The 25,474-nt window shown below is 40.0% G+C and overlaps 1 protein-coding gene across 3 annotated transcripts in view; it reads left to right on the top strand.

Annotated features, from left to right (window-relative positions):
• Positions 1 to 25,182, top strand: part of DUSP8 (dual specificity phosphatase 8) — a 121,855-nt gene extending 96,673 nt beyond the window's left edge. For all 3 annotated transcript variants that reach the window (XM_058157722.1, XM_058157713.1, XM_058157732.1), the window contains 4 exons: positions 12,412 to 12,578; positions 14,182 to 14,341; positions 15,947 to 16,070; positions 16,911 to 25,182. In XM_058157722.1, the coding sequence (XP_058013705.1) occupies positions 12,412 to 12,578; positions 14,182 to 14,341; positions 15,947 to 16,070; positions 16,911 to 18,030 (1,571 nt within the window). In that variant the 3' untranslated portion in view covers positions 18,031 to 25,182. The remainder of the gene's footprint in view (positions 1 to 12,411; positions 12,579 to 14,181; positions 14,342 to 15,946; positions 16,071 to 16,910) is intronic.
• The last annotated feature ends 292 nt before the right edge of the window (positions 25,183 to 25,474 follow it).

Genomic DNA, 25,474 nt, shown 5'->3' with positions numbered 1-25,474 from the left:
TTTTCTTTATTTGATATGGCACAAAACAGAAGGAAGGGTGGGGGGGATATTGTTCTTTAAATATGGTAGACCGTGAATTGCAGGCTTCCCTCGGTGTTTGATCAAGGGGCCGTGATAGCTCAGGCTGTAAGAAGCCTGTTATTAGAACACAGCAGCCTGCAATTACTGCAGGTTCAAGCCCAGCCCAAGGTTGACTCAGCCTTCCATCCTTTATAAGGTAGGTAAAATGAGGACCCAGATTGTTGGGGGGGCAATAAGTTGACTTTGTAAATATACAAATAGAATGAGACTATTGCCTTACACACTGTAAGCCGCCCTGAGTCTTCGGAGAAGGGTGGGATATAAATGTAAATTAAAAAAAAAAAAAAGTGCCAGCATAAAGATCAGTCCCATGAGTGATCGAGGTTTTGTATGGTTTGATTTTCAGTTAATTCACAACTGATGTGCAATTGATTCATGCCAAAATGCAGATTGCAAATAAGTGCTATACTGATGTTAAGCTAGCTCACAGTTTTATTTATATGTACAGGTGGTCCTTCGACTTATGAACACAACAATAGGACCCCGAATTTCTGTTGCTAAGTGAAACATTTGTTAAGCGAGTTTTGCTCCATTTTGCGACCTTTCTTGCCGCATCTGTTAAGTGAATCTCACTGCTAGCTGTTAAGTTAGCAACCCAGTTGTTAAGTGAATCTGGCTTCCCCACTGAATTTGCTTGTCAGGAGGTCGCAAAAGGGGGGATCACATTACCTTGGGACACCGCAACGGTCATAAATGTGAACCAGTTGCCAAGCATCCGAATTTTAATCACATGACTAAGGGGATACTGCAACAGTTGCAAATGTGAAAAATGGTCACTTTTATCAGGGTTGTTGTAACTTCGAACAGTCACTAAATGAATTGTTGTAAGTCAAAGACTACCTGTATATAAAACAACCCTAAACAATTTGCTAACTAATCAATGGAATTTTCTTGACAAGAAAAGAGTAGATATAAATCAGGGGTCTCCAACCTTGATCCCTTTAAGACTTGTGGACTTCAACTCCCAGAGTTCCTCAGCCAGCTTTGTCTTAAAGGGACCAAGGTTAGAGATTCCTGGTATAAATCAATGATTTTTTTTAAAAAAAATTTAATTTGATTTCTGAAAAAACCTTAGTGTTTCATTTCATTTTTTTTTTTTAAAAAAAGACATCTTTTTGTGGATGATTTAAAATTGTATCATACTCAAATATATCCAACACATTCCCGTAGACTGATTTTCCATGAAGAAAACATGCTTGGGAGGAAATAGTTAAAAGACTTATGCTTAGAAAAAGGGTTTTTGTAAGTGCAGCATTTTTCTTTGAAATATTAAAGCAGCCACTTCCTTTGCAAGGTTCACATGGCTACTTTGAAAGCTGTTTCTAACTTGTCTCTGGGTATATCTTTCCAAGTTGCCAGGTAAACCTTACAAGAAAGGTGGCTGCTACTTTAATGGTTCCTAGGTATGTGGTTTATTACAGTAACATGCTTTTCAAAGCTTTTTCCTTATATTAATTTGAGTCCTAATTTCATGTTATCTTAATGATTTTGGGTTTCTTTTGGACCCAACAGGCAAATAGTTATTACAGACATGAGGAAACAGAACCTACCAGCAATATATCACCAGGTTCAGCTGAGAAATATTGAATGGTCTTATATGCCTGTTTTATGTTGTTCAGTTACCCAGATTTTGTACTGTGTTCATTCTCAAGTTCATATTTTCACTACTAGCCAAACAGCATAATCTTATATTTACTATTTGGGAGGTAGAGTTCAAACACGATGATTTTTACTTCATAAAGAAGAATTCGCATTTGGTCCTTGTTTGTTTGTTTGACTGATTTTTACTTTATATGTAACTCAAAGTGGAGAACATGCCAAATGTTCCTGCCTCCTTCTGTTTTTCCCACAACAACCCTGTGAGGTGGGTTGGACTTGCCCAGCTGGCTTTCATTTGCTCCTTTGTTCTTTTTCACTAAGTATAAGGACCAGTTTACATTAACTCACAGTTTTGGTGCTTTCATATTTAAAAAACATGTCTAATTAAGGGATGTTAACAAAAATCTGAAACCACTATTTAATCCTGATTCCAATTTTTTTCTGACCCTAGCCCAATTTGCTGTTTTGAAAAATGTTACATTGACCTGGAAACAGGTTCAAACTACCAAAACCAGCATATTGCAGCAGGATGAGAGAGAGAGAGAGAGAGGTAGAAGTGAATGTTCTGCTTTTTGTTAACAGCTTTATGAAGTTTCTGTGAAGCTTCATAAAGTTCTGTGATGCACAGTTTGTTAACATGAAACCAACGTGTTGTTTTTTTTTTTACAAGAAATGCATGAACTGAAAATGAAAAAATTCTTGTAAACCAACAAAGTCAGCCCCAAAGGTGCTTTTTCAAAAGGCAGCTGGACTTTATATTTCCTTGAAGACATTTTGCTTCTTATCCAAGAAGCTTCCTCAGCCTTTCTCCCCTCCGTCCTTATTTGATTCCTGATTTCAGTTGGGATACATAGCTGGTTCACCTGCTCATTTTCTTTGGCTTTAACCTAATTTCAAGATCCTGTGAGAAGAGATCACGTTAGATTTCTGATCGGTTCAGATTTCTTCTTAACCTTGATGCTTATTTGGTGTATCAGAAAGAGAAAAAAAACATATCAGAGAGAAGATTCTCCTATTTTTAACTGAATCCTACCTAAAGCTTTTTTCATCTTCAGCAGCGATGCAATCCCCAATACAATTTCTCTGAGGGAATGTTGTTGTTTTTCCATATTGAATGTTCCAGAACTGATTGATCTGTGTAAAACATTAAATGTTTAAACATTAAAATACCCAATATAGAAAACATAAGGAGGAAACCAGGGTTGGATGAGGGTTCAGAAGGCAAAATATATATTTAGAAAAATAGAATAGAATAGAATAGAATTTTTTATTGGCCAAGTGTGATTTTTTTATTGACCAAGTGTGACACAAGGAATTTGTCTTGGTGCATATGTTCTCAATGTACATAAAAGAAAAGATATGTTCATCAAGAATCATAAGGTACAATACTTAATGATAGTCATAGGGTACAAATAAGCAATCAGGAAACAATATCAATATAAATCGTAAGGATTCAAGCCACAAAGTTACAGTCATATAGTCATAAGTGGAAGGAGATGGGTGATGGGAACGATGAGAAGATTAATAATAATTCAAATATAGTTTAGGAGAACAAATGTAGAAAATTTAAGTATAGGAGAATTATGGTCCCAATTACAGTCATAAGTCGAGGACTACCTGTACAACTTCAAAACATGTGGCAGTAATGTTGCTTGTAGTATGTACACTGAGAGTTTATGCACCAGAGACAAATTCCTTGTGTGTCAATCATACTTGACAAATAAAGAATATTCTATTCTAGTGATGGTGAACATTTAGACACCGAGTTCCCATACTGCGCAAGCACGCATGCCCAAGCGGAAAGATACACCCGTATGCGTTCATACAAGCATGTGCATACACATGCGCATACATGGACATGTGTGGGCATGTGCATGCATGTGCATGTGCAGACATGCATGTGGACATGCGTGCATGCACGGGAGAGACCCGAAGACCCGCTGGCCGGTGGGAGGCAGGGCTTCCCAACACCGGCAGCGCAGCAAGAGTTAAGATATTTTTCTTTCATAAGCTTCTGTTTCATCATTTGCAGGGAAACAGGAGCTCACAAAAGAAACGCTACGGAACTCTGACCTGGGGCAACAGTGCACATGCCAGCAGAGAGGGCTCTGGGTGCCACCTCTTTGCACATGTGCCATAGGTTCACCATCATGGTTCTGGTCTGGTCTGGTCTGGTCTGGTCTGGTCTGGTCTGGTCTGGTCTGGCCTAGTCTAGTCTAGTCTAGTCTAGTCTATTTCCATTCCATTCCATTCCATTTCCATATTCTCTTTTTCAGAACATAAGCTGATTTACGTGCCTGTGATGAATTTTGTTTTTCCAGTTAAATTCCCTCGACTCCGAGATCTGATATTGCAAACCCTCCATTTTTGGTTTTTCTCCATTTAAAATAGATTCCATATTTTGCATCACAAACATTGGCTTAGCAATTGTCATATGTGTGAAAATGTAAAAGCCCACATTCTTTGCCTTGGTAGTTAATGTGCCTTGCAGACACCCTACTCTCCTGTTTTCAGGCTTATTTTGGTACATGCAAGGAAAGAAAGTTTTCTCCACACTTAATTAAACTTAATGGCCTGAGGTTAAAAGCAGTAAATGAGAGGTTCTGAAAAAGATTGTTATAAAAGTCACCAAGTGGGTGGTACATTCAGTCTCTGTATAGTGTTGTCTACATCTAACACAGTAACACACACAACAGGTAACACACACATTCCCTATTATTTTCTCTTATCTACTTTGAGAGAGACATTCCTTGTAGGTTTTCCAGTGTTAAATAAGCCCAATATCTTATTCTCATCATGGTCATTTGTATCCTATATTCACCAAAGAAACACACACATACACACACACGTGTGTGTGTATATGTTATTTATATATATGTATATAGCAACAGAGTCGTCAACGCCTGGAATGCTCTACCTGACTCCATTGTTACATCTTCAAACCCTCACAGCTTCAACCTTAAACTGTATACGGTGGACCTCACCCCATTCCTAAGTGGTCCATAAAGGGGGCGTGCATAAGCGCACCAGCACCTACCATCCCTGTTCTACTGTCCCCATTTATTTGTATTCATTTCCTTTGTTCATGTTGCTATCTTGTACATGTTTGACAAACTAATAAATAAAATAAATAAATAAATATAGCTCTTGTAGGAAAGCATGTCTCCCACAAGGAGGAGCGTTTACAAGGTTTCTTGTTCAAAATTGTCTCATGCAGGCAAGGCTTCCTCTTCTTTTCTATTCTTTGTGTTAATGGAAGCAAGGAATGCTGAATATACTGTATCGTAATTGGCTTAGGTTTTTTTGCTCATGTAGTGCTAATGTAACGATGGTAAGAACCACTTTAGAGTGCTACTTTAATCATGTTGTGGTTCAGCTAATAGGCAGATTGCTAGTGTTTTTGTTGGCTGGGCTAGATTGTACTTTATGCATGTGCAAATTACAAGTAAACATAGTGCCACGAGCCTTCCTATTATGGTTTTAAGAGATAATGTACAAAATTATTGTTTATGGTTGCTGTGATCAGTTCAAGCAATTTTCTTGCTCCAGTGGAGGCCAAAAGAAATGCTATTGATAGTACAGTAAATAGCCTTTTGTGTAACCATATACATTGTCAAAGCAAAACCAAGAGTTAGAAAGCTATTAAGGGCTGTATCTTCTGAAAGGATAACAGACTGTGGAAGGCTGCCTTACTATCCCTAGGATTCTTTAACATACTTAAAGAGGGAAGTTGCTCCTGGTTGTGTCCAACTGATGAAATGGCATCCGCCGATAAAATAGATACTTCTTACCTCTCCTGCCCCAAATCTGTACTGGTGGGTTGGAGAAGTCTTCAGAGTATATCTGAGCAAAACAAAAGGAAATATTTCAAAAAAAGAAAGAAAGAAAAAAGAAATGTAAATACTCTGTGAGTTCTTTTAAACTTTTAAAGTTGATCAATCAAAAAACATTTCGAACCAACAAGAAAAAAAAGTCAAGTTGCCGTGTTTCTAAGGTTGATGTTTCCCGTCTTTGCTAATATCTAGGTGCTTTCTAGTAGGTAGAACCTACGTAGACAATCAAAATCTCTCTTCATACTAGATCTCATATCTATTTACATCCATTCTGTTTATTTTCATCTTGGTATAGTGCAAGTCCACGTCTTCCCATGACTGGGAATCTTACCTTAAAGCAGGGGTGTCCAAACTTGGTCCCTTTAAGACTTTTGGACTTCAACTCCCAGAGTCCCTCAGCCAGCAAAGCTGGCTGAGGAACTCTGGGAGTTGAAGTCCAAAAGTCTTAAAGGGACCAAGTTTGGACACCCCTGCCTTAAAGTGTCAAAGAATGCAGCAGCTTTGATTTGGGATTCTGAACCAGATAAGCAATCTGTTTTTGCCAGGTTGCAGGCAAATTTCCTGCCAGTGTGAGGAACTACAAGAAACCTGAGATCTGCTTCTACGAATACTGTTCCACTTAGGGAATCATTCCCTCTCTCAATTCCATTCATGCCAAGAGAATGCCATTCCCAAACCAGATATCCTGCCAAAGAGCCATAATTGTAAAAGGACCTGCTTGCTATATTTTCCTCTCTTCATTTCAAAGTAGAAAGGCAGCTAGCATTGATTGTAAGCAAAAGCCACCCCACCTTCAGAGAGGCTCAGTGTTTTGCTTGTATTTTTTCATGGATTTTTAATGAAATTATATTTGCTTCTTAAATAAATATTTTTTTAAAAAAAGTGACAACTGGGAACTTTAAAGGCTAATTGCAGAATTCCTATTCTTTATTTTTCTGTGGTGTTTTCAGTTCCCCTATTTAATATTTTATCATAACTGTGAATGGTTACCTATCAATGAGACAGTCCCTAAGTGAGAACTATCTGTATGATCCAAGCAGCGGCCAGTTCTCATAATGACAATAAACATGCTAGACAAATAAATGAATTTATTCTATAGATTCCAGGACTTGTAGGGCTAACCCTAGGGGAAAGTTCTGATTGAGTGACTAGGAATGGCATCACTACATATTGTTGCCCATTGTAATGTTCTGTGAGAAAACTCTTTGCTAATACTCCAATAAGACAGGAAGGTGGTACTACAGTTAAGAAGTAATGAAATATGAACTGAATAGTAATAGTAATACGTTGTATTATCTGTTCACAACACTTTGTAGAGTCTATAGATGGGGTATTCATTAACACATGTGGAATAAAAATCGTTCTAGGTTTTTTTTTTCCTGATGGACGTGCTAAAGATTGATCATTCTTGAGTTTTGAATATTTGGAGTGGTTTTTTTGGGAAAGGAGGTTGATCAGCAGAAAGAGGGAGGGTTCTGCATAGTGTGCTTTGCATTCATTTTGCTGCTGAAACCCATCTCCTTCTTGCATTGTTAGGTCAAATCTTTCTCTAAATCCACAGCTCTGGCATTAGTACAGGTAGTCCTCTACTTACAAAAGTTTGTTTAGTGATCATTTGAAGTTACAACGGCACTGAAAAAAGTAATTTATAACCTATTTTTATACTTACAACCTTTGCAGCATTCCCAAGGTCACATGATCAAAAATTTGGAAGCTGGGCAAGTGTTTCATATTTATGAGAGTTGCAGTGTCCCAAGATCACAGAATCACCTTTTGTGATCTTCTGACAAACTCAATGGGGAAGCCAGATTCACTTAACAACCACGTTACTAACTTAACAACGGCAGTGATTCACTTAACAACTGTGGCAAGAGAGGCCATAAAATGGGGCAAAACTGATTTAACAAATGTCTCACTTAGCAACATAAATTTTGGGCTTAATTGTGGCCGTAAGTCGAGGACTACCTGTACTGCTTAGCCTTGGCCTTGAGGAACAGCTATTAATCACAATAAATGCTGTTGTAGGTTGTGAGATACTAACTGATAGAACAGTTGTATTGTACTACCGTAGGTGCAATATGGCTTCTTTTAGAAATGCATCTGGAAATGCTTCCGTTTTGACTGCTAGTCTGTCATCTTACACGTGGTACAAGTGAAAGGGCAGAAATACATAGGTTTGATGAAACGGAATGCAAAAGGCAGAGGGGCAATAAATAGAAGTAACCAGAGCTCTTGGACACCTGCACTAATCTCATTTCATTCATTCTGATTTAATATCCTGGTTGAGAGAGTGATGTCATGCCACAGCAGTATGGGAGAGGTAGTGTTGCATTAACTCTCTGCATCTCAAATTGTCAAAGTGATCTTGAAAACTCATATTTCGATATTTTTTTTTAGTAGTTATCTAGTCATAGGGGAAATATCTGTCGAACGGAGTTAGTAGTGGACTTTTTGCTTGCTTTCAATCTGATACTTAACTGCTGGGGGGTGGGGGAGAGAAACACTGTTAGATCCAAATTAGGAGTTAATGAAAGCAAGCCTCCCACAATGGAAGAGTTTTTGGAAATAGTTATGTAGCTAAGGAGTGCATGAGCCATTTAAAAAAGGAGAAAAAAAGAAACTGAAAAACATGATTGAGATATTATGTTTTGCCCTAAAGTTGCTCAAGGATCTGTTCAGAAATGAAATCCTTCCATCTCTGTCTAAATACCTTGACCACCCACTCAACGTAAAGACTCATTTTTCTAATTAACCTATACAAGGGCCTGTTTAATTGGCCAGTTATCAGAACATGAATTAGAAAAGATCTTTTTTATGTACTTGAGTAGGAGAAAGAAGGGAGGAAGGTGCTGAAACACTGCCAAAGCGACATAGGTCTCTGTCAACTATAAGAACCCAGCTTCTGAATTGGCAGTGAATCAAGCAAAGATGATTGATGATGGACAAAGGAACACGATCTAAAATTATGGGATCAGTGCTTTGGAAAGACCTAAGAGTGATTGGTTCAGTCAATGATCTTCAAATGGTTCTTCGAGGATAAATCTGATAGCTTATTAGGTGTTCCTCAACTAGAAGATACGTTATGCTTCCTTGATACACACTACAAAACTCTTTTAGAAGTGTGCAGAGATGGGAAAGTCTTGGATGTGGTTTAGATTCATAACATTCTATTTTTTTAAGACCTGGGACATATCTTCAACCTACAAATGCTTTGGATCTGACACAGACTTTTGTATGTTGTGGGGATTGATCCATCACTTGAAATCTTAATATTATACTCTTATTTCTCAGCAGATACTAGTTAATTCAGCATGTCTAACTTGTGTCTGAAATGACGCAATAACATCCATGGGGAAATGCTTCTCCATTTTTTGCCATACAGTAGACTTTCCTTGATGGAAAAATCAGCACAGGAATAGTTTCTAGAAGTAAACATTTTTAAAATCATTGCTCAAAGCAACTCTCTTGACTTGGACTCTCTTAAACCAGGATATAACAACACTGGCAACTGTTCAGCCTGCTGTTTCTCAGATGACAAATCTCACTCACATGTGACTGCTAAAGATTCTCAAGAGGACTATTTATAAAAGAGGAGTAAAACTATCCCTCAAAGCCCTGACCAAATTCCAGTCCAGGTAGTTTTATTTCCTGCCTTCCTAGAATTACACGCATACACACACACACACACACACACACACACACGCCCCACCTACCCCCTGCAGATTTCATTTATTTTATTTAGCACTGTCTGTTTATCTGCTACTTCCCATCACTAAGATACTCAATTGGGGGCCGGTGAATAGCGCAGGCTGGTAAAGCCTGTTATTAAGAACACAAAGCCTGCAATTACTGCAGGTTCGAGCCCGGCCCAAGGTTGACTCAGCCTTCCATCCTTTATAAGGTAGGTAAAATGAGGACCCAGATTGTTGGGGGGGGGGCAATAAGTTGACTTTGTAAAAATATACAAATAGAATGAGACTATTGCCTTATACATTGTAAGCCGCCCTGAGTCTTCGGAGAAGGGCGGGGTATAAATGTAAACAAAAAAAAAAATTGTTTTGTAATCGGTTAAAAATGTGCACGCTGGAACAAACCTATGCTGCTTGCTTATGCACGGGGAATGGTGATCTGTAAAAGAAATCAAAAGGGACCAAAAGAGTAATGTCAAAAAATAACAGGGATCTCTACAACAGGGGTCTCCAACCTTGGAAACTTTAAGCCTGGAGAACTTCAACTCCCAGAATTCCCCAGCTAGCTTTGCTGGCTGGGGGATTTTGGGAGTTAAAGTCCTCCAGGCTTAAAGTTGCCAAGGTTGGAGACCTCTGCTCTCCAGAGACTTGGGATTTTTATTAGATAGCATAGATTCTGTAAACTGCTGGAATCGATGGGTGATAAACAGGCAAGCTTGAAAGAGGCTTTTGAAAATAGAAAAAGAACGGTGAAGGGAAAGTCCAACCACTGTCATTACAGTAAGCACTGAAAGAATGAAGTGATTAATGCATATGATAAATGAGCTGACTCATTAATCTCGGGTTTAAAATGTGGGTTTTTATTGGAGCGTGCAGTATATGCAGACTGATGCTTTGTCTTGACAGAAACGTTGTAAGTACCCCTCGTCTCTTGCTTTAGATAATACAGTTATTTACCAAAGTCTTAAGTGATTTCCCCTGTTGGTTTATATAATTCTTGTCAAGTATTCATCCATAAAAATAGTATATTTCTCCAAGGATCCAGAATTCCTATTTGAACAATATGCTATAAGTCTGAAGAATTCTAGAAAATACTTACTCGTTCTTTTGAGAGGCTTTGATTGATTCTTATTGGGTTTAAATTTATTTAAAGTTGTTTCTAGAACTACAGAATTTACGTCTGAGGTTCATTTTCCAGTTTGTTTTGTTGATTTTTTTTATCAGTTTGGTTTAAAGAAAGAAGCAAGAATTGTATCCATTTGAGTTTTGATTTTAAAAATGTGCAAAAGCTGTAGTCGCATAGTGGTTAGAATGCAGTATTGCAAGCTAACTCTGCCGGCTGGCAGGAGTTTGATCCTGACCGGCTCAAGATTGACTCAGCCTTCCGTCCTTCTGAAGTCAGTAAAATGAGGACCCAGATTGTTGGGGGCAATAGGCTGACTCTATAAACCACTTAGAACGGGCTGTAAAGCACTATATGAAATGGTATATAAGTCCAAGTGCTATTGTTGTTTACAAAATAAATGTGCAAACTAGGATATAGTTATCTTTTAATATTCACAATTTTCACAAATTTATGGGGTACATGTCTGAATATAAAGAAAAGTCACAAAATAAATATGGGAATAACAAAAAATAATGTAGGGGAACTATTGTAAAAATGTAGATTTTTCTAATAACATTTGTATGTATATTTTTAACAGTTTCAAAAAGATGTAAAAGGGATCAAATGAACCAAGCAGGAATGAGAAACTGAAGTCAATAATTTAATTCATTTCTCTAACCATATTTTCTTTGCTCATCCCCTTTCTCTTTTTTCACATTAATATTTATTTAATTATGTTTCTTAACTGAGTAATAATTTTATAATACTAAGATATGATGTATGTGTATGAAATTCTGCTTTATGAAACAGAGTTGTAAGAAAGTGTTACCAAATAGGAGATCAGGAAACTTTTAAGAGAGATGAAATTGATGCTAATGCAATACCTAATACAGCAATGCCCCACTTAGCAACTACCTTAGTTAACCATAATTTGCAAATACAATGGTAATAACTAGTAGTAAAATAAATTCATGTTCCACCCAATGTGTGCGCTTATAACCACATTTCTGCACCTGACAATCAGAAACATTGGGGCGAGAGTAACCTTGGTGTAGGTGCATAGATTTTATCTGAATGAGCTGGCAGCAACCAGCAATCTTTGCAGTGTCTCTTCTTCTCTGTCTCCGAGTTATGTGTTCATCTAGGGACCATTTCGCTTAATGACAAAATCTCTGGAAGTTTGCAGAGATGCAGTTGCTGTTTGCAATTGCTAAACAAGGAGACAGTGTAGTAGGCAAGTAAAAGGATGATTAAAGAATGCAACATATTGACAAAGCCTAACACCGTAACAACTATAGCAATATCCCCAAGAGCCATGCTTGATTCTTAGCTAAAGAACAGGTATATTTCCTTTGTAAGATGTCTAAAAAATCTGGTACAAAATCTATCATTTGCTTTTATATGCATGTCTAATATTTTCATGAAAACTAAGGGCTGTTTTTAGGCTAAAATTGAGATGTTCTCTTGCCAGATAGAAAGTTTGGTTCAATATTGAAGTTATTATTATTATTATTATTTATTTGATTTCTATACCGCCCTTCTCCCAAAGGACTCAGGGCGGTTTACAGCCTGATAAAAACAATTATACAAATAATATAAAAATTTAAAAAATCTATTAAAAAACTAATTCAATTTGGCCAAATTAAAACTTAAAAAACAGTAATAAAACTATAATAAACCCCAATTAAAATTACTATTACTTCAAGCCGGCCCTGCACGGTAGAACAATAACGTCTTCAACTCGCGACAACTCGCGACAAAAGGTCCGGAGGTCAGGGAGTTGTCGTAACCCTGGAGGCAACTCATTCCAGAGGGCAGGTGCCCCCACAGAGAAGGCCCTCCCCCTGGGGGTCACCAGTTGACATTGTTTGACTGACGGCACCCTGAGGAGACCCTCCCTATGGGAGCGCACAGGTCAATGGGAGGCTATTGGTGGCAGCAGGCGGTCCCGTATATAACCCGGTCCTATGCCATGGAGCGCTTTAAAGGTGGTAACCAACATCTTAAATTGCAAGTGATAGGTTATTAGAATGAGTTAATTAATGCAGTTAATTAAAAAGAATCATTGCTCCTAATTCATATTTCCTTCCCTTCCTTCTTTCAGGGGGCTTTGCCACCTTCTCGTCTTGTTTCCCAGGACTCTGTGAAGGAAAACCAACTGCCATCCTGCCAATGAGTATCTCTCAGCCATGCTTGCCAGTGGCCAATGTTGGCCCAACACGCATCTTGCCTCATCTCTATCTAGGTTCCCAGAAAGATGTCTTAAATAAGGTATTCTATGACATTGAGGGAGATGGGCTTGTCTTGTAGAATCTGTTTCTTAAAAGCCCTAAGGGCCATTGCCAAGAAGAGTCATTTGCTACCTGGGCGTAATCATACACCATCCTGTTGAACAACAGGGCCTTTCTGGACCTCTGAAGTGGGCAGAGACTTCATAGGCTTCCCTTGAAGCATTAAAGGCATTAGCAGTGGGAATGCCGGGATGGTGAGGCTGTCCATAAGAAATGTTATGTGAGGGGAGCCAGTTTTGCATTGCCGGTGTACGGTGCCAGCCAGGCTAAAGAACAACATTGACTTCAGCTTTTCCATGTCCAGCCAGAGGATGAGGTATTAGCCTTGGCATTCAGCTGTGACTGATGGTAAGTTGAGGTGCCAGAGAGTGTAGGCAGTGCAGCCTACATTTGCAAGAAAGAAAGAAAAAAAAAAACCAAATCCTTTGAGAGGGCCCCCAAATGCATAAAGATGAGCATTGGTGATGGAAGAGAAGGGAGGGAGAGAGAGCAGGACTGTCCTTTCAAAAGGTGCCAGAATGCTTTGGCTGTGATAGGACTGCAGGGAAGAAAGAATAAGAAAGAAGTCATTATTACAATATCAGTGGGCATGTATCCCAGGCCAGAGGGAGCCAGTAGCGTATTGCTCACAGGGAGGTGGGAGGAAGCATCTAAATTAGAGGTGCAGAAAGGAAGAAAATAACATTTTATACAGGGAGTGGAAAGACACAAGAATGAAAAAATGCTAAGAATGTAAGCTTGGGAGTTTGGCTGGCTCCTAGAATCGGAGGTTAGAGTTTGTTGCACAGAGACTGTGGAGAAAAATGGTAACTCATCAAGAGGACAACATCGTGTTGCCCTTGAAACATAGGAACCGTCTATGTTGTATTTAGCTTCTTCTTTTTTCTTTCACTGTAGCAAAGCAATATTTGGAATACCCTAATGCCCTGTGATTTAATCCATGGAAATGTCTTGTAGCCTTTCCCCTCTCTTAGAAGACATGCTGCAAGCCTATTTTCTTTTCCCATTGGAAAATACAAGAAGTACATGGATGTGATTCCACGGGGAGTTTATGCCGTCAAGGCATTTCAAATGTCTGAAAACGTTGTTATTGAAGGTGCAGCTGTTCGCTATGACATGAAGCTGCTCAACTACTTTAAACTGGCAGCTAAAATACATAGAAACTCTCTATGGCTATAAAACCCCTGATGGCAGACAGTCTAGTAGGAGATACAAGGGAGGAAGGAGGACAATGTCTAGCAGTGGAAGATCTGTAACCTTCCCAACGTTGTTGAAATTTCTCCTCTTTGGCCATACTGATTGTAACTGCTGAGGACTGTAATTGAAGATCTTCCAGATTTCCACTGCCTCTTAAAACTAGAGCAGGGGTGTCCAAACTTGGCAACTTTAAGACTTGTGGACTTCAACTCCCTTTGCTGGCTGAAGAGTTCTGGGAGTTGAAGTCCACAGATCTGAAAGTTGCCAAGTTTGGACACCCCTGAACTAGAGCATAATCAGAATCTATGGAAGAATGGGGGAGAGGATTCTGCACTGAGTGACAAATGAAGGAACCTAACTCTTTTTTCTTTCTTTTTTCCCTTCAGGACCTGATGACCCAGAATGGGATCAGCTATGTTCTCAATGCCAGCAATTCATGTCCCAAGCCAGATTTCATCTGTGACAGTCACTTCATGCGCATTCCAGTCAATGACAATTACTGTGAGAAACTGCTTCCTTGGCTGGATAAATCGATTGAGTTCATCGGTAAGACCAGTCTTATTGGTAAAGAGCTCTTTAAAGGGTGTGGGAGGGTTTCCATACCTTTTCAGTTTCTCTGCTGTCAATGCAAAAGATTTTGGAATGATGACCAAATTGCTCAGTTCCCCTTGTCCTGTTCCATTGATCCCATATTTTAAGATCTATGGCAGAGCTGGGGAACTATGGACCCTTTATGACTAGTGGACTTCAACTCCCAGAATTCTGGGAATTGAAGTCCACAGCTCAAAGAGCCATAGTTCCTCACCCATGATCTATGGTGTGCAAAATACCAGCCTTCCCTTGGACGGTGGACCTTTCTCCCTTTGTACAAAAAAATTTCCTGGTGCTGATGCCCAGATGATAAGACTAATGTAAATCTGGATATCACAGAGGAACAATTAATTCTACTTGAGATAATACTGCTCTTTCTTTTGATGAATATGCTTTTTAAACTTCAGAAACCAGCCAGGCTTATTCAGATAGTATTTGTTAATATATACAAAGAAATGATTTATTTCTTAAGACATAGATGTAGGCAGTGTTTCAGATTGTCTGTGAAAGCACTTTTGATCATCCTGGTACCTTCAGTTTCCATAATGACCTTTAGGATTTAGGAGTGTTGACATCCAAAATATCTAAAGGAAGGAAGGATGGATGGATGGATGGATGGATGGATGGATGGATGGATGGATGGATGGATGGAACATTTGCAAACAATACAGATATTTGTTGATTTATTTAGTTGATGCTCTGCTTAAATAAATGAATTCTGTGCCCAGATTTTTAATCCGAGCTTTATTAATTTATTAATCCGTAATTTTTATCATGTCAAAGCAACACAATTTGTTGCAAATGATTGTCAAATAGACAGCCATAGTCCAGGCTCTAAAAATGAAATCACCCCCTCATAAGGGATGAAGGATGTATTTGCCAGTCTGGTTACTTTAAATTATTTTAAATTTGCATTGTGCAAGGAAAGTCTATTTCTCATGTTATATATGGAACATACAAGTGGCTTACAACATTTTTTCATTTCGGACTACTGGTCATGCTGGCTGGGCTAATTAGAGCTGTAGTCTGAGCTCTTCAGAGTCCCTCTCCTTGCTGCAAGCTAAATGCAAGAGTTGTGTAGCCAGTATGACAAGCACAGTGAAACCTGAAACTTAATATAATGGAATTTGAAACAGTTCATAATTTATATAATGACGTTACTATACAAATGGTGTGATTTGCATACGGATGTCAATACACAAATGATGATGTCGTAGTGTTCAGGTTACTGGAGTGAACATCTCTTCTCCCCCCCACCCCCAACTTGCCCCCTCAGTTAATCAAAACAAGGTTAAAGCAAGTTTTGACTCAAAGCATTTGTGCAGAGTTAAATATCTTGTTCATATAGTTTATTGCTTCTTCTTTCTGGTCTCCAAGGGAGAGCAATGTTGGTCTGTAGCAACAAAAACAACCAAGAAGTTTATGACACATTTTAAGATTTCAGATTTGGTAAGATAAAGCTTTCTTGGAGTTGCCTTTACTTCACCAAATCTGAAATGAGTCTTAGTAGCCTTTAAGGTTTCTTAGTTTGAAGTGAGCTCTTGTCTTCTTGTCCTGCAGATAAGGCCAAGGTTTCTAGCTGCCAGGTGATTGTGCACTGTTTGGCAGGGATTTCCCGATCGGCCACCATTGCCATTGCATACATCATGAAGACCATGGGCATGTCTTCAGATGATGCCTACAGGTAGGTGGATTTCCAGAAGATGACGGTTCTTTTTTCCTTTCCAAGAAGGATAGTTGGTTGACTGGTTCTTCCCTCCCACCCAATCCTCAAAAGCTCCTTAGGACAGGTTTTTTGTTCGTTTTTGAAAGCTATTTTTGGAGTCGAGCTTTGTTTTCTTTACATGCCCCCACCACCACAGAAAGAAAAGTGCGGGGGGGGGGAACATAAAAAGGAAACAATACCATAAATATTATGCCAGTGAGGGAATGGCCTTTTGAGAAGTTCTAATTCTTAATTCTTTCTTGGTGTAAGCTTAGGAGCTGATTTATGTAACTGTCAGGCTTGTGGTAGCCACTTCAGTTTCACCTGCTGATTGGCTCCCATTCTTTGATCATTTGGGATCCTTCACATGTAAATTTAGTCAGTTTGTGATTCACAGTAAATTCTTCGTTGTTGTTTTAAAAAAAAACTGCAGGGCACACTGCACAAAATAATAAACTAACACTGTTGAACTAATACTCTATATACAGAAAGGGCTTATATAGGGATACGGAATCACCATAGAGATTACATAGCTACCTTGCTGAATCTTTGAAATTTGTGGAACTTGGTAGGAATTGAACTTCTATTGGACAAGGAGAGATCCTTAAATATATCTCTACTTTTTAAAAGTATGGGCAAGTGGGAAAGACAAATATAATTAGCTTCTAGTGTTGCTTTGAATTAAGACTCTTTTCCAACCATGGCTTGCCGATTAGACGTTGAAAATCTTGGTAATGCTTTCAAGATCTATAAAATATATCTTTATTGAAAGTAAGAAAATGCTGTGTAATAATCATGGCTCTTTGCTTGTTCCGACAGGTTTGTCAAAGACAGACGTCCCTCCATATCACCCAATTTCAACTTCTTAGGTCAACTCCTAGAGTATGAGAGAAGTTTGAAGCTACTCAAGGCTTTGAAGGCCCAAGGAGAGAAAGGGGAAGGGGAATCCCAGCAAGACTACTTTGAGACTTGTGACGGTAATAGACCCCAGACTCTGTCTCTCTCAGAAAAGACTGAGGAGGTATTAAAAAGCACAATCTTGGAAACATCCTCCATTGACTCTGAGCGATCACTAGGAATTTCAAAGGTGGTCTCACCCATGGCATTGCAGCAAGGACTCAATGGGCTGCATTTATCTTCTGATCGCATCCAAGACACCAACCGACTCAAGCGTTCTTTTTCTCTGGATATCAAGTCAGCTTACTGTCCTACCCAAAGGCAGGAGATCCCGGTTCCTACTGAAGTAGGGGAAACTCCCAAGCTTTGTAAGTTGGACAGCCCTTCAGGTCCCAATGGTACGTGTCAGTTCTCTCCTCTTCCAGATGGTTCTGACTGGCCCAGCGGACCTGACTTCATTCTAGAGGCCAAAGTACGACAACGACGGAAGCACAGGCACCAAGCAGGCTCCCCTGCCCATGGGCTGAGCCTTAATTTCAGTGGGATGTGTGCCATGCACAAAAGCACCAGCATGGAGGACAATCTCAAGCAGACCCTTCGGCTGAGCCTTCCCAATGTAGGGCAGCAACTGGCACAGCCAGCCACCGCCCCCTCCAATGCTGGTACTTGGGGGATGCACGTGGAATCCCCAAGCACACCTTCCTCGGAGAACCCCTGGTACTTCGGCACAGACTCGGCAGCGGGCAGCAAAGGCAGCGGGAATGGGACTCTCTTTGCCAGCGCCACCACCTACTCCTCATTCAGCTGCAGCACAATCCAAGCGAGCTGTGAGATCAGACTGAGGGACAAGCAACGAGGGGAGCAGCGCGAGGTGCGGCACAGCTGGCACGAGGACACCATGCCCGAGAAGCAGTTCAAAAGAAGGAGCTGCCAGATGGAGTTTGAAGAAACCTTATCGGAGAGCAGATCTCGGGAAGACCTGGGCAAAATTAGCAAACAGTCTAGCTTTTCAGGCAGCATGGAGATCATAGAGGTGTCCTGATTTTCACTGTGTGAGATTTGAGAGCAAGCGCGGGTGCATCTGGGGGTGTGGGAGGGGAAGGGAGGTAGGGACGAGGAAGAAGATGGGTGACATATTTAATGGAGGAGAAGGTGGGTGTGGGTGTAGGAGCATTTTTTTTTTCATGTGCCCGGGTGCATTTCCAAAGGGCATAAAACAAAGGCAAAGCTGAAGGAATCTGAAGTCAAGAAACATAACGGTGCATGCTTAGTGCCTCCTTTGGTTCCTACCTCCACCACCACCGCGACAAACCACAATCACATTCCCTTTCTTGGGTAGGTGGAGAGTATATTAACTCTTTAAATATTGGGTTCTTTCCTTTTGCATGCAAAGGGTGCTTTCTCTTTCCCCTTCAGAGGGAACGGGGAGAGCTGATGCATGTGTCCTATGATGGGGTTGAAAGAGAAACTAGGGCGAAATTGAAGCTTGGGAGGGGTGAAAGTTTTCTTGGAGGAAAAAGGTTGCTCTTTGATCCGCAGATTTGCAACAGGAAGAGTTAAAGGGAAGCAGGTTCTTTTCTTTGAAGAGTGTATTGCTAATTATAATGAGTACATTCCTATCTGACTTATAGGAAGTAATCGAGATTTTGCCTATCCGTTTCCATTAGAGCTGGGGCATTTCCTTTCTATTCCATCAGGGTTGGACAATATATTGGTGGCTCTTTCCCAAATTCAGGTGCAGAAACCTGGAGAGGTTTCTTTTTCCGAGGCTCCCCTCTTCCTATACTGAGCATGGGCCTTTGTGTTTCTCTGGCTAGTATTCTTTAAAGCTGCTTTTCAGCAGTCCTATACATATATATATATATATTATATATAATATAAAAGAGAGAAAAAAAAACACAAAGAAAAAAAGTTTAAAGGTTTTACTACAGTTTTTATTGAGACAAATAATTTTCGACTTTTCTTTCTAATTTATTTGAAGCTGTTCATTCTGGCAATGATTTTCAGACAATGTAGGGGCAGCACTCCAGCTCTGTTTTTATGTATATGGTATTTAAATCTGAAACACGAGTTTCAAAGCAATATCTTAGGCCTGTGGCTCCTTCAATGGCTTGCATCAGTGGAGGAGGCACCCCCAAAAGAGATAAAAAGGTGTGTGTGTGTTTGCGTGTGCGCGTGGATGTGTGGGTGTGTATATGGGCATCTGCTTTTTATTTTTTTAAAAAGTGAGAAAATCTTTAACTCAAACTGAGCCAGGAATTCTTCTTAATGCTTTCTTTATTTTCCTTGTTCTATCACACCTTGCAATCAAAGCCATAAAACCTTCTCTTTCCTGGGTCTGAGCAGGGGATAATTATGAGAGTTGTGGCTGTAAGAGTAGCTTATAAGAAATAAGGATACCTTGAATAGGAAGGGGGAGCAGACTGCATAGGAGCTATGTATACGTGCCACCTGTAAAAGGATCACATTAGATCTAAACCCAGGGTTTTTTCCCCCAGTGGGGAGGGCTTTTCAGAAGTTTTTAATTTCCCATTGACTTAGGAGAACTGGTGGGCTCTTAAACCCAAGGGCAGGCTACTCTGAATGGCTCCTCTTGTTCAAACAATGTTAAACCCAGCATCTGTGGAAGGCAGATGGAGGTGGAAGAGAATTTTGGAGAACTAAGACCATGGGAAATGTTGACTAAATTATGTTGTGGTACTAGAGTAAAAATCTCTTAAATATCCTCAGGCCTATTTTAGGGAAGCTGCCAGGAGGCAGTGTCTTTTTTACTACTGCAAGAACCGACATTGTAGCTTCAGTTCACCATCCAAAATCTCTTGCCTCCTCTAAGTATTCACTCACCATCTATCAGGGATTTTTCAGTGAATACAAATCAGTCAGTGAGCAAATAGTCCAAAGACAAAAAGTTCACTTACCAGGTCATCAAAAGTGAACAGCCTTTCAAGAAATGAAGTTTTAGAAAAGATAAAGAATATTTTAGATACAATGTGAAGCACTTGCCAGCCCATCCCAAGTTAAGTTTTCATCATCTGCCGGTATCTTCTAAGCCTCTAGAATGTTAGTAAGAACTTCAGTTCAATCAGAGATTTTGTCTTGAATTTAAGAGACTAATGTCGATGATCGAGACAAGAAAACTGGTTTTGAAGGTTTCATCTAAATAAGTCACTGGGAAGTAATTTGGATGAAAGTTTTTCTGCAGGTAACATTTTTCTTCTTAGGGAGGAAAGGTTTCTGTGACACCTTTTAAAAGATGTACTGTATTTTTCGGACTATAAAATGCTCTGGACTATAAGACGCACCTAGCTTTTGGGGAGGAAAACAAGAAAAAAAATAGTCTCTGCCTCCCAGCAATTTGCCTTCTTGCAGCAAACAGCCTGGTCAGCTTCAGCACAGCCTGATTTAGCATCAGCAGCTGACTAGCAGTTGGATCGGCCTCCCAGAATGCTGCCTATCAACTGTTGCAGGCAACAGGGATTGCCGCCACTGCCTATCCCTGCCCACCTGGAACAGGACAAAAATGGGGCGCACAGAGGCCAAAAATTGGACACATGGAGGCTGAAAATGGGGCGTCTGGATGCTGAAAATGGGATGTGCGAAGGCCAAAAATGGGGCACGCAGAGGTGGCTATAGGCAGTGGCGATGGGCGGCGGCAATCACTGCAGCCTGGAACAGCTGATAGGTGGTATTCCAGGATGCAGATCCAACCAGTAATCAGCTGCTCATGCAAAATCAGACTGTGCTGAAGCTGACCAGGCTGTTTGCTGCAAGGAGGCAAATTGCTGGGAGGCAGAGGCTGACGTTTGGGGGCTGGCAGGTGTGTGGGGTTTCAGCAGCATTCGCTCTATAAGACACACAGACATTTCCACCCACTTCTTTGGGGTGGGGGAGTGCATCTTATGCACTGAAAAATACGGCATATCTTAAATCAGAAGAGGCCATAGCCAGCTCAGGATTTTTTTCACACCACAAGTGGATAATTGGACCTGTTCCCAGCTGTTAAAATATGCTAATAAAATGACAAATGTAAAACAGATCACTTCTGACTGGTAGAAACACCCTGCCCAATCAACTTGATACTAGGGCTGGCCTTAGATGAGGAGAAAAATGGGTTTCACATTACTGAACATTAGGCACATTCAGATGTGTTTCTGGTGGAGAAGATTGTTTGAGAAATACTACAACCACTGGTTTTCCGGCGGAGTAGGAGAGATTATTTGTAAGACACTGACTGTGTAGATGAGCTCAACCAAGCAGAGGGTTTCCCCCTCAGTGGGTCACTTCCTTGGGAACCACTTGTGTGGAAGCTCTCCGTGGAAGTGAGCTGCTTTAACCTGGTAAAAGTTACAGTCCCAGTGTTGTATGAAATATTTGTCGAAGGCCTCTATTTCAGAGGGCCATGTTGTTTACATTGCCTTGAACAGGTACAAAATGGAACTTTAGGGCAAGCAAATAAACACACATATCAAGATAATAATTGGCCACAAGTGTACAATCCCAGTCAAAACACAAGAGTGGGAAGGATGTTGCACATTTTCATTATTGGCTACTCTGGACATATTTGTGGCGAGCAGCAAAGGATTCAGCTCAGTTCATGACACGGAGGCACCACAGGGGCTGCTCATCTATTTAAAATAAAGGCACAGAACTGTCTCCCTGAAAGCACATTTTCTTCTTCGTGTATCTGGTTTTGCATTTGCTCCGTTCGTATCACGTGCTGGGTTTGTTTGGGTTTGTTTGTTTGTTTTTGAGCCAATACCTCAGGGTTGTTTGTGTAGCTTTTAAAAGGAAAAACAAAATCTTTTTAGTGCATTTCTTTTCCCATTTCTTTTCTTGTTCAGCTGTATTTTTGTTTTTAAATACACAAGACAAAAATAACAATCTCAGGTTCAGACTTTGCAAACCACAGGGGAGCAGCAATAACATGTTCTTGCATCAGGTTGTCTGTTTCCTGACCATAGTAATTGCTGTCTACTTTGCCAAGACACAAAGTAGAGAGGTCCTCATTGTATTTATTTTACCACTGTCTGTTCAGATTAGATGCTGCAAGCTCGGGAGTGACTTATGTGGACCTGCATGCTATTTAGCAAGTAATATGCAGAGGGGCATTGGACAGTGGGACTGGAGAGATGCAATTAGGTTCTCACACTGGCAATATAATTTTCTCTTTTTTTAAAAAAAACAACAACTGTTGAATTGTTACAGTGAAAGCAAGATGACATCTTCTGCTGCGGCTTTCTTGGAGTTTTGTACAGTATCCACAGATGCTAAAAGATCAAAATCCTCATTTCACCTGTGAGCTTGCATCAGAAATGCAGATAAAACGTTCCACCTTAGGAATTTTTAATCTTGCGAAAGTTTGATTTAAAGTTGAATTGGCACTAACTGGTTAGCTGGTATTGATGAGCTGGGATTAGGTCCTTCTGGATTCCTCTCATCAATACTTATAAGAAATACTCATAAGTATCACCAAGAGTTTTCAGATAGGCTGAGCAAATGAACAATTGGGATAATGTAGAAACATCAGATTCCTATATTACTCTGAAATAACTTACCTTTCAAGATGCCAAGATCTTTTAAGCTTGCTGAAAAAGAGGATGAGAGCAGCCCTCGCATATCTTACTCTGGAATAGAATGCCAGTGCTGACTTTCCTCAAATACAGCTAAAAGTCACATTTGTAGAAAAAAAAATAAGGTGATTATAGTATAACGGCTAAACGAAGCCAAGTTGAGAACCATAAAGCAGTTTGTTTGGGGTGCAGCTGATTCTTAACAGTACCATTGTCTTGCTGCTAACTCTCCATCTCCAGAATGTGGAGAGAGAAAGAGAGGGAGGGAGGGAGGGAGGGAGAGAGACGTGTCACTTTAACTTCACACCAGGTACAAAATTATCTAACATCCTCGGTCTTACATAGGGATTTTTCTGGCTTGCAGCACCTTCCCCCCCCCCCCGACAAAAAGTTTTGTTAGCTTTGTTTTGAAGGCTTTGCTGTGATTCTTCACTCTTCTGCCTGTTTTATCATGTGTCTGTTGTGGTTTTATTTATTATTTCTGTCGTCCTTGTTTCTTGTATCCCATGTGCCGTTTTCATGTCTCCTCTACTGGATGCCAATCCCTTAAAAGGATGTCTTTCCTACTTTCCTCTGGATCCTAATACTAATGATAATAAGCTATCAATGTTGTAATTGCAATGTATGGATTATAGATTTAAGTATTTATTATTATATTATTATGTAATTTTGCTTCTATGTATGTTGATCTTTGTTTCTCTGTTGTGAATCTATATGGGCTTTTCCCTTCTCCACCTGCCCTCGGCTTTCTCTGATTCCAACTGTATGCAAAGGCTGGTCAACATTGTGGCATGTGCGATTGCCAAATAGTGCACAGATGGAGGTGGAGAAGTCCTTCTCTCAGGGATATCCTGTTCTCTTAAAAACTCTGCCAGACACTGAAGTTTCCCTAGATCCACTAAAGTTTTGCAGGAAGAAAGACAAAAGCTCTAATGTGATTTAAGATAAGTAAAGAGTGCATCAGGAGGTACAGGACACCTGTTTTTCATCTGACCATAGTTTTCCTCTTCTGGGCTACAAATCCCAGCACCCACAATTATTATAGCCATTGTGCTGTGATGGGGAATTACATTCCTACTTATCTGGATGGTATTAGATGGGGGAAAGTGGACACAGAGCTAATGCAGACTAATTTCAGCGCAACAATTTCCCCCATCCTTTGGATTAAAATTTGATGAGTGCTAAGAACTCAACAAAATTGTTTGCACTCTGGAGAAAAATCTAATTTCCCAACATCTTTTCAAGTCACGATTCTGTATCAATAGCCATCATACAAATACGTTGATGGAAGCCAAAAGCAATTAAAAGGAGGCATTTAGTCTCCAAATCCTGTAATAAAACCCAGTTAAATTCAATTTTGTAGTATAGACTTTTCTGTCACCGTAGTATTGTGATTACATTAGACTAGACAGGATAGAAGAGATACAGAGCCTGCTCCCTTATTGATAGCGAGGACTTTTTTCAGGTTAACAGTATTCAGATATCAACATGAAAGACCCAGATATTTCATTCTAAAGTTGTATAGATTTCAGTGGAATATTTATCATTTAATGCATTTAGTATTATTGCTCCAACAAAATTCAAAGCTGCAATTGTTTTCTGTATAGTTGCATGTCTTGGGCAAGTCTCTCTTGACTTCTTCAATATATCGAAGCAATTATGGCTGGTTTGCACACACAACAAGCGTCCCTCTCTAATTTGTTGTAGAACCTGGAGTGGCTGAAACCCCCAGGGGCGATTCCTCTATCTCTAGGAATTGTTCGGAGACTGATATCCCCCTCCCCCATTTATCCTTTATTGCTCAATGAATAGAAGTCAGTATTGCAAAACACAGCTGTGAGCAAAGGACGTCTGAGTCCTTTCTAACCATCTATCTGCCACATGTTTTCCTAGCCGTTCTCAGTAGGAATCAGTAGAATAGCCATTCAACAGATTGTTTTGAGATTTCGGAGAGGAGGTGCAAATTTTCTGTTGTAATATGTTGTGTTTATTTATTGTTGCTCAGAATTCTTTTGGAAAGAGTAGAGAAACCGACTTAACCCAACGTTCTCAGAAGGCGTTCACAGAACCCCTCTTGTCTGTGGTGCCACATTTTTATTCTGCAAGTTCTTCTGTCTTGTAAAAACACATTAACGTGGGAATTAGGTGACGAGATGCTGAGCACCTGACGCAGGCACAGACAGAACTGAAGACCTTCGTCTGTCAATATCCTCAAACAAGAGATGAAGACTTGGTTCTCCGGGCAATTCATAAGCAAGGATTGCTCTAGGAATGAAAATTTGGATATAGAGATCTGTGTGTCCTGGGAATGAATTCTGAGTACTATCTAGGATGGGTGAAGTGTGCAGTGGTGGTGGTGGGGAGAAATGACACTGCATCTGGTCTGTGAGTTTGTCCCCTTCCTTCTCTCGTGATAACCAAACTTACAGCCCTTTCTGCCTGCTAAAGGAATGCTGACATTGGATGTTGCTTGGCAGGATTGAGTGGTACACTCGGCCCCTGCATTGACTTTATTTATTTATTACTGAAAGCTGTAAACAGCAGTGCTTTTACCCTCTCTTTCTTTTCCTTTCTTTTGTATTTGGGAACAATGTGTTGTAATAAATTCCTGATAGATGTTTTAACGGTCAGTGTCAGTTTTGCTTTTTTGTTAAGGAGCCAGCAAATTTCAGACATACCAGATCTACTTTGTGGTTGCTATACTTGTATGTGACTCTCAGCCAGAGTGGCAGCTAACAACAAATGCATAAAAACCAAAATCCATATAAATAAACCATGCACATTGGAGGCTCCACGTGCATATCATAAAGCAGCCTCTTCAGTGGGGGGATTCAAGTAATTTAACAACCGGTTCTCTGCCCTAATGATTTCTTACAACAACCAGTTTGCCAAACTACTCAGAAAGTTAACAACCGG

The sequence above is a fragment of the Ahaetulla prasina genome, chromosome 1 (genome assembly GCF_028640845.1).
Source record: "Ahaetulla prasina isolate Xishuangbanna chromosome 1, ASM2864084v1, whole genome shotgun sequence".
Taxonomy (NCBI): Eukaryota; Metazoa; Chordata; class Lepidosauria; order Squamata; family Colubridae; genus Ahaetulla; species Ahaetulla prasina.
This window is presented reverse-complemented; position numbering and strand designations above follow the sequence as displayed.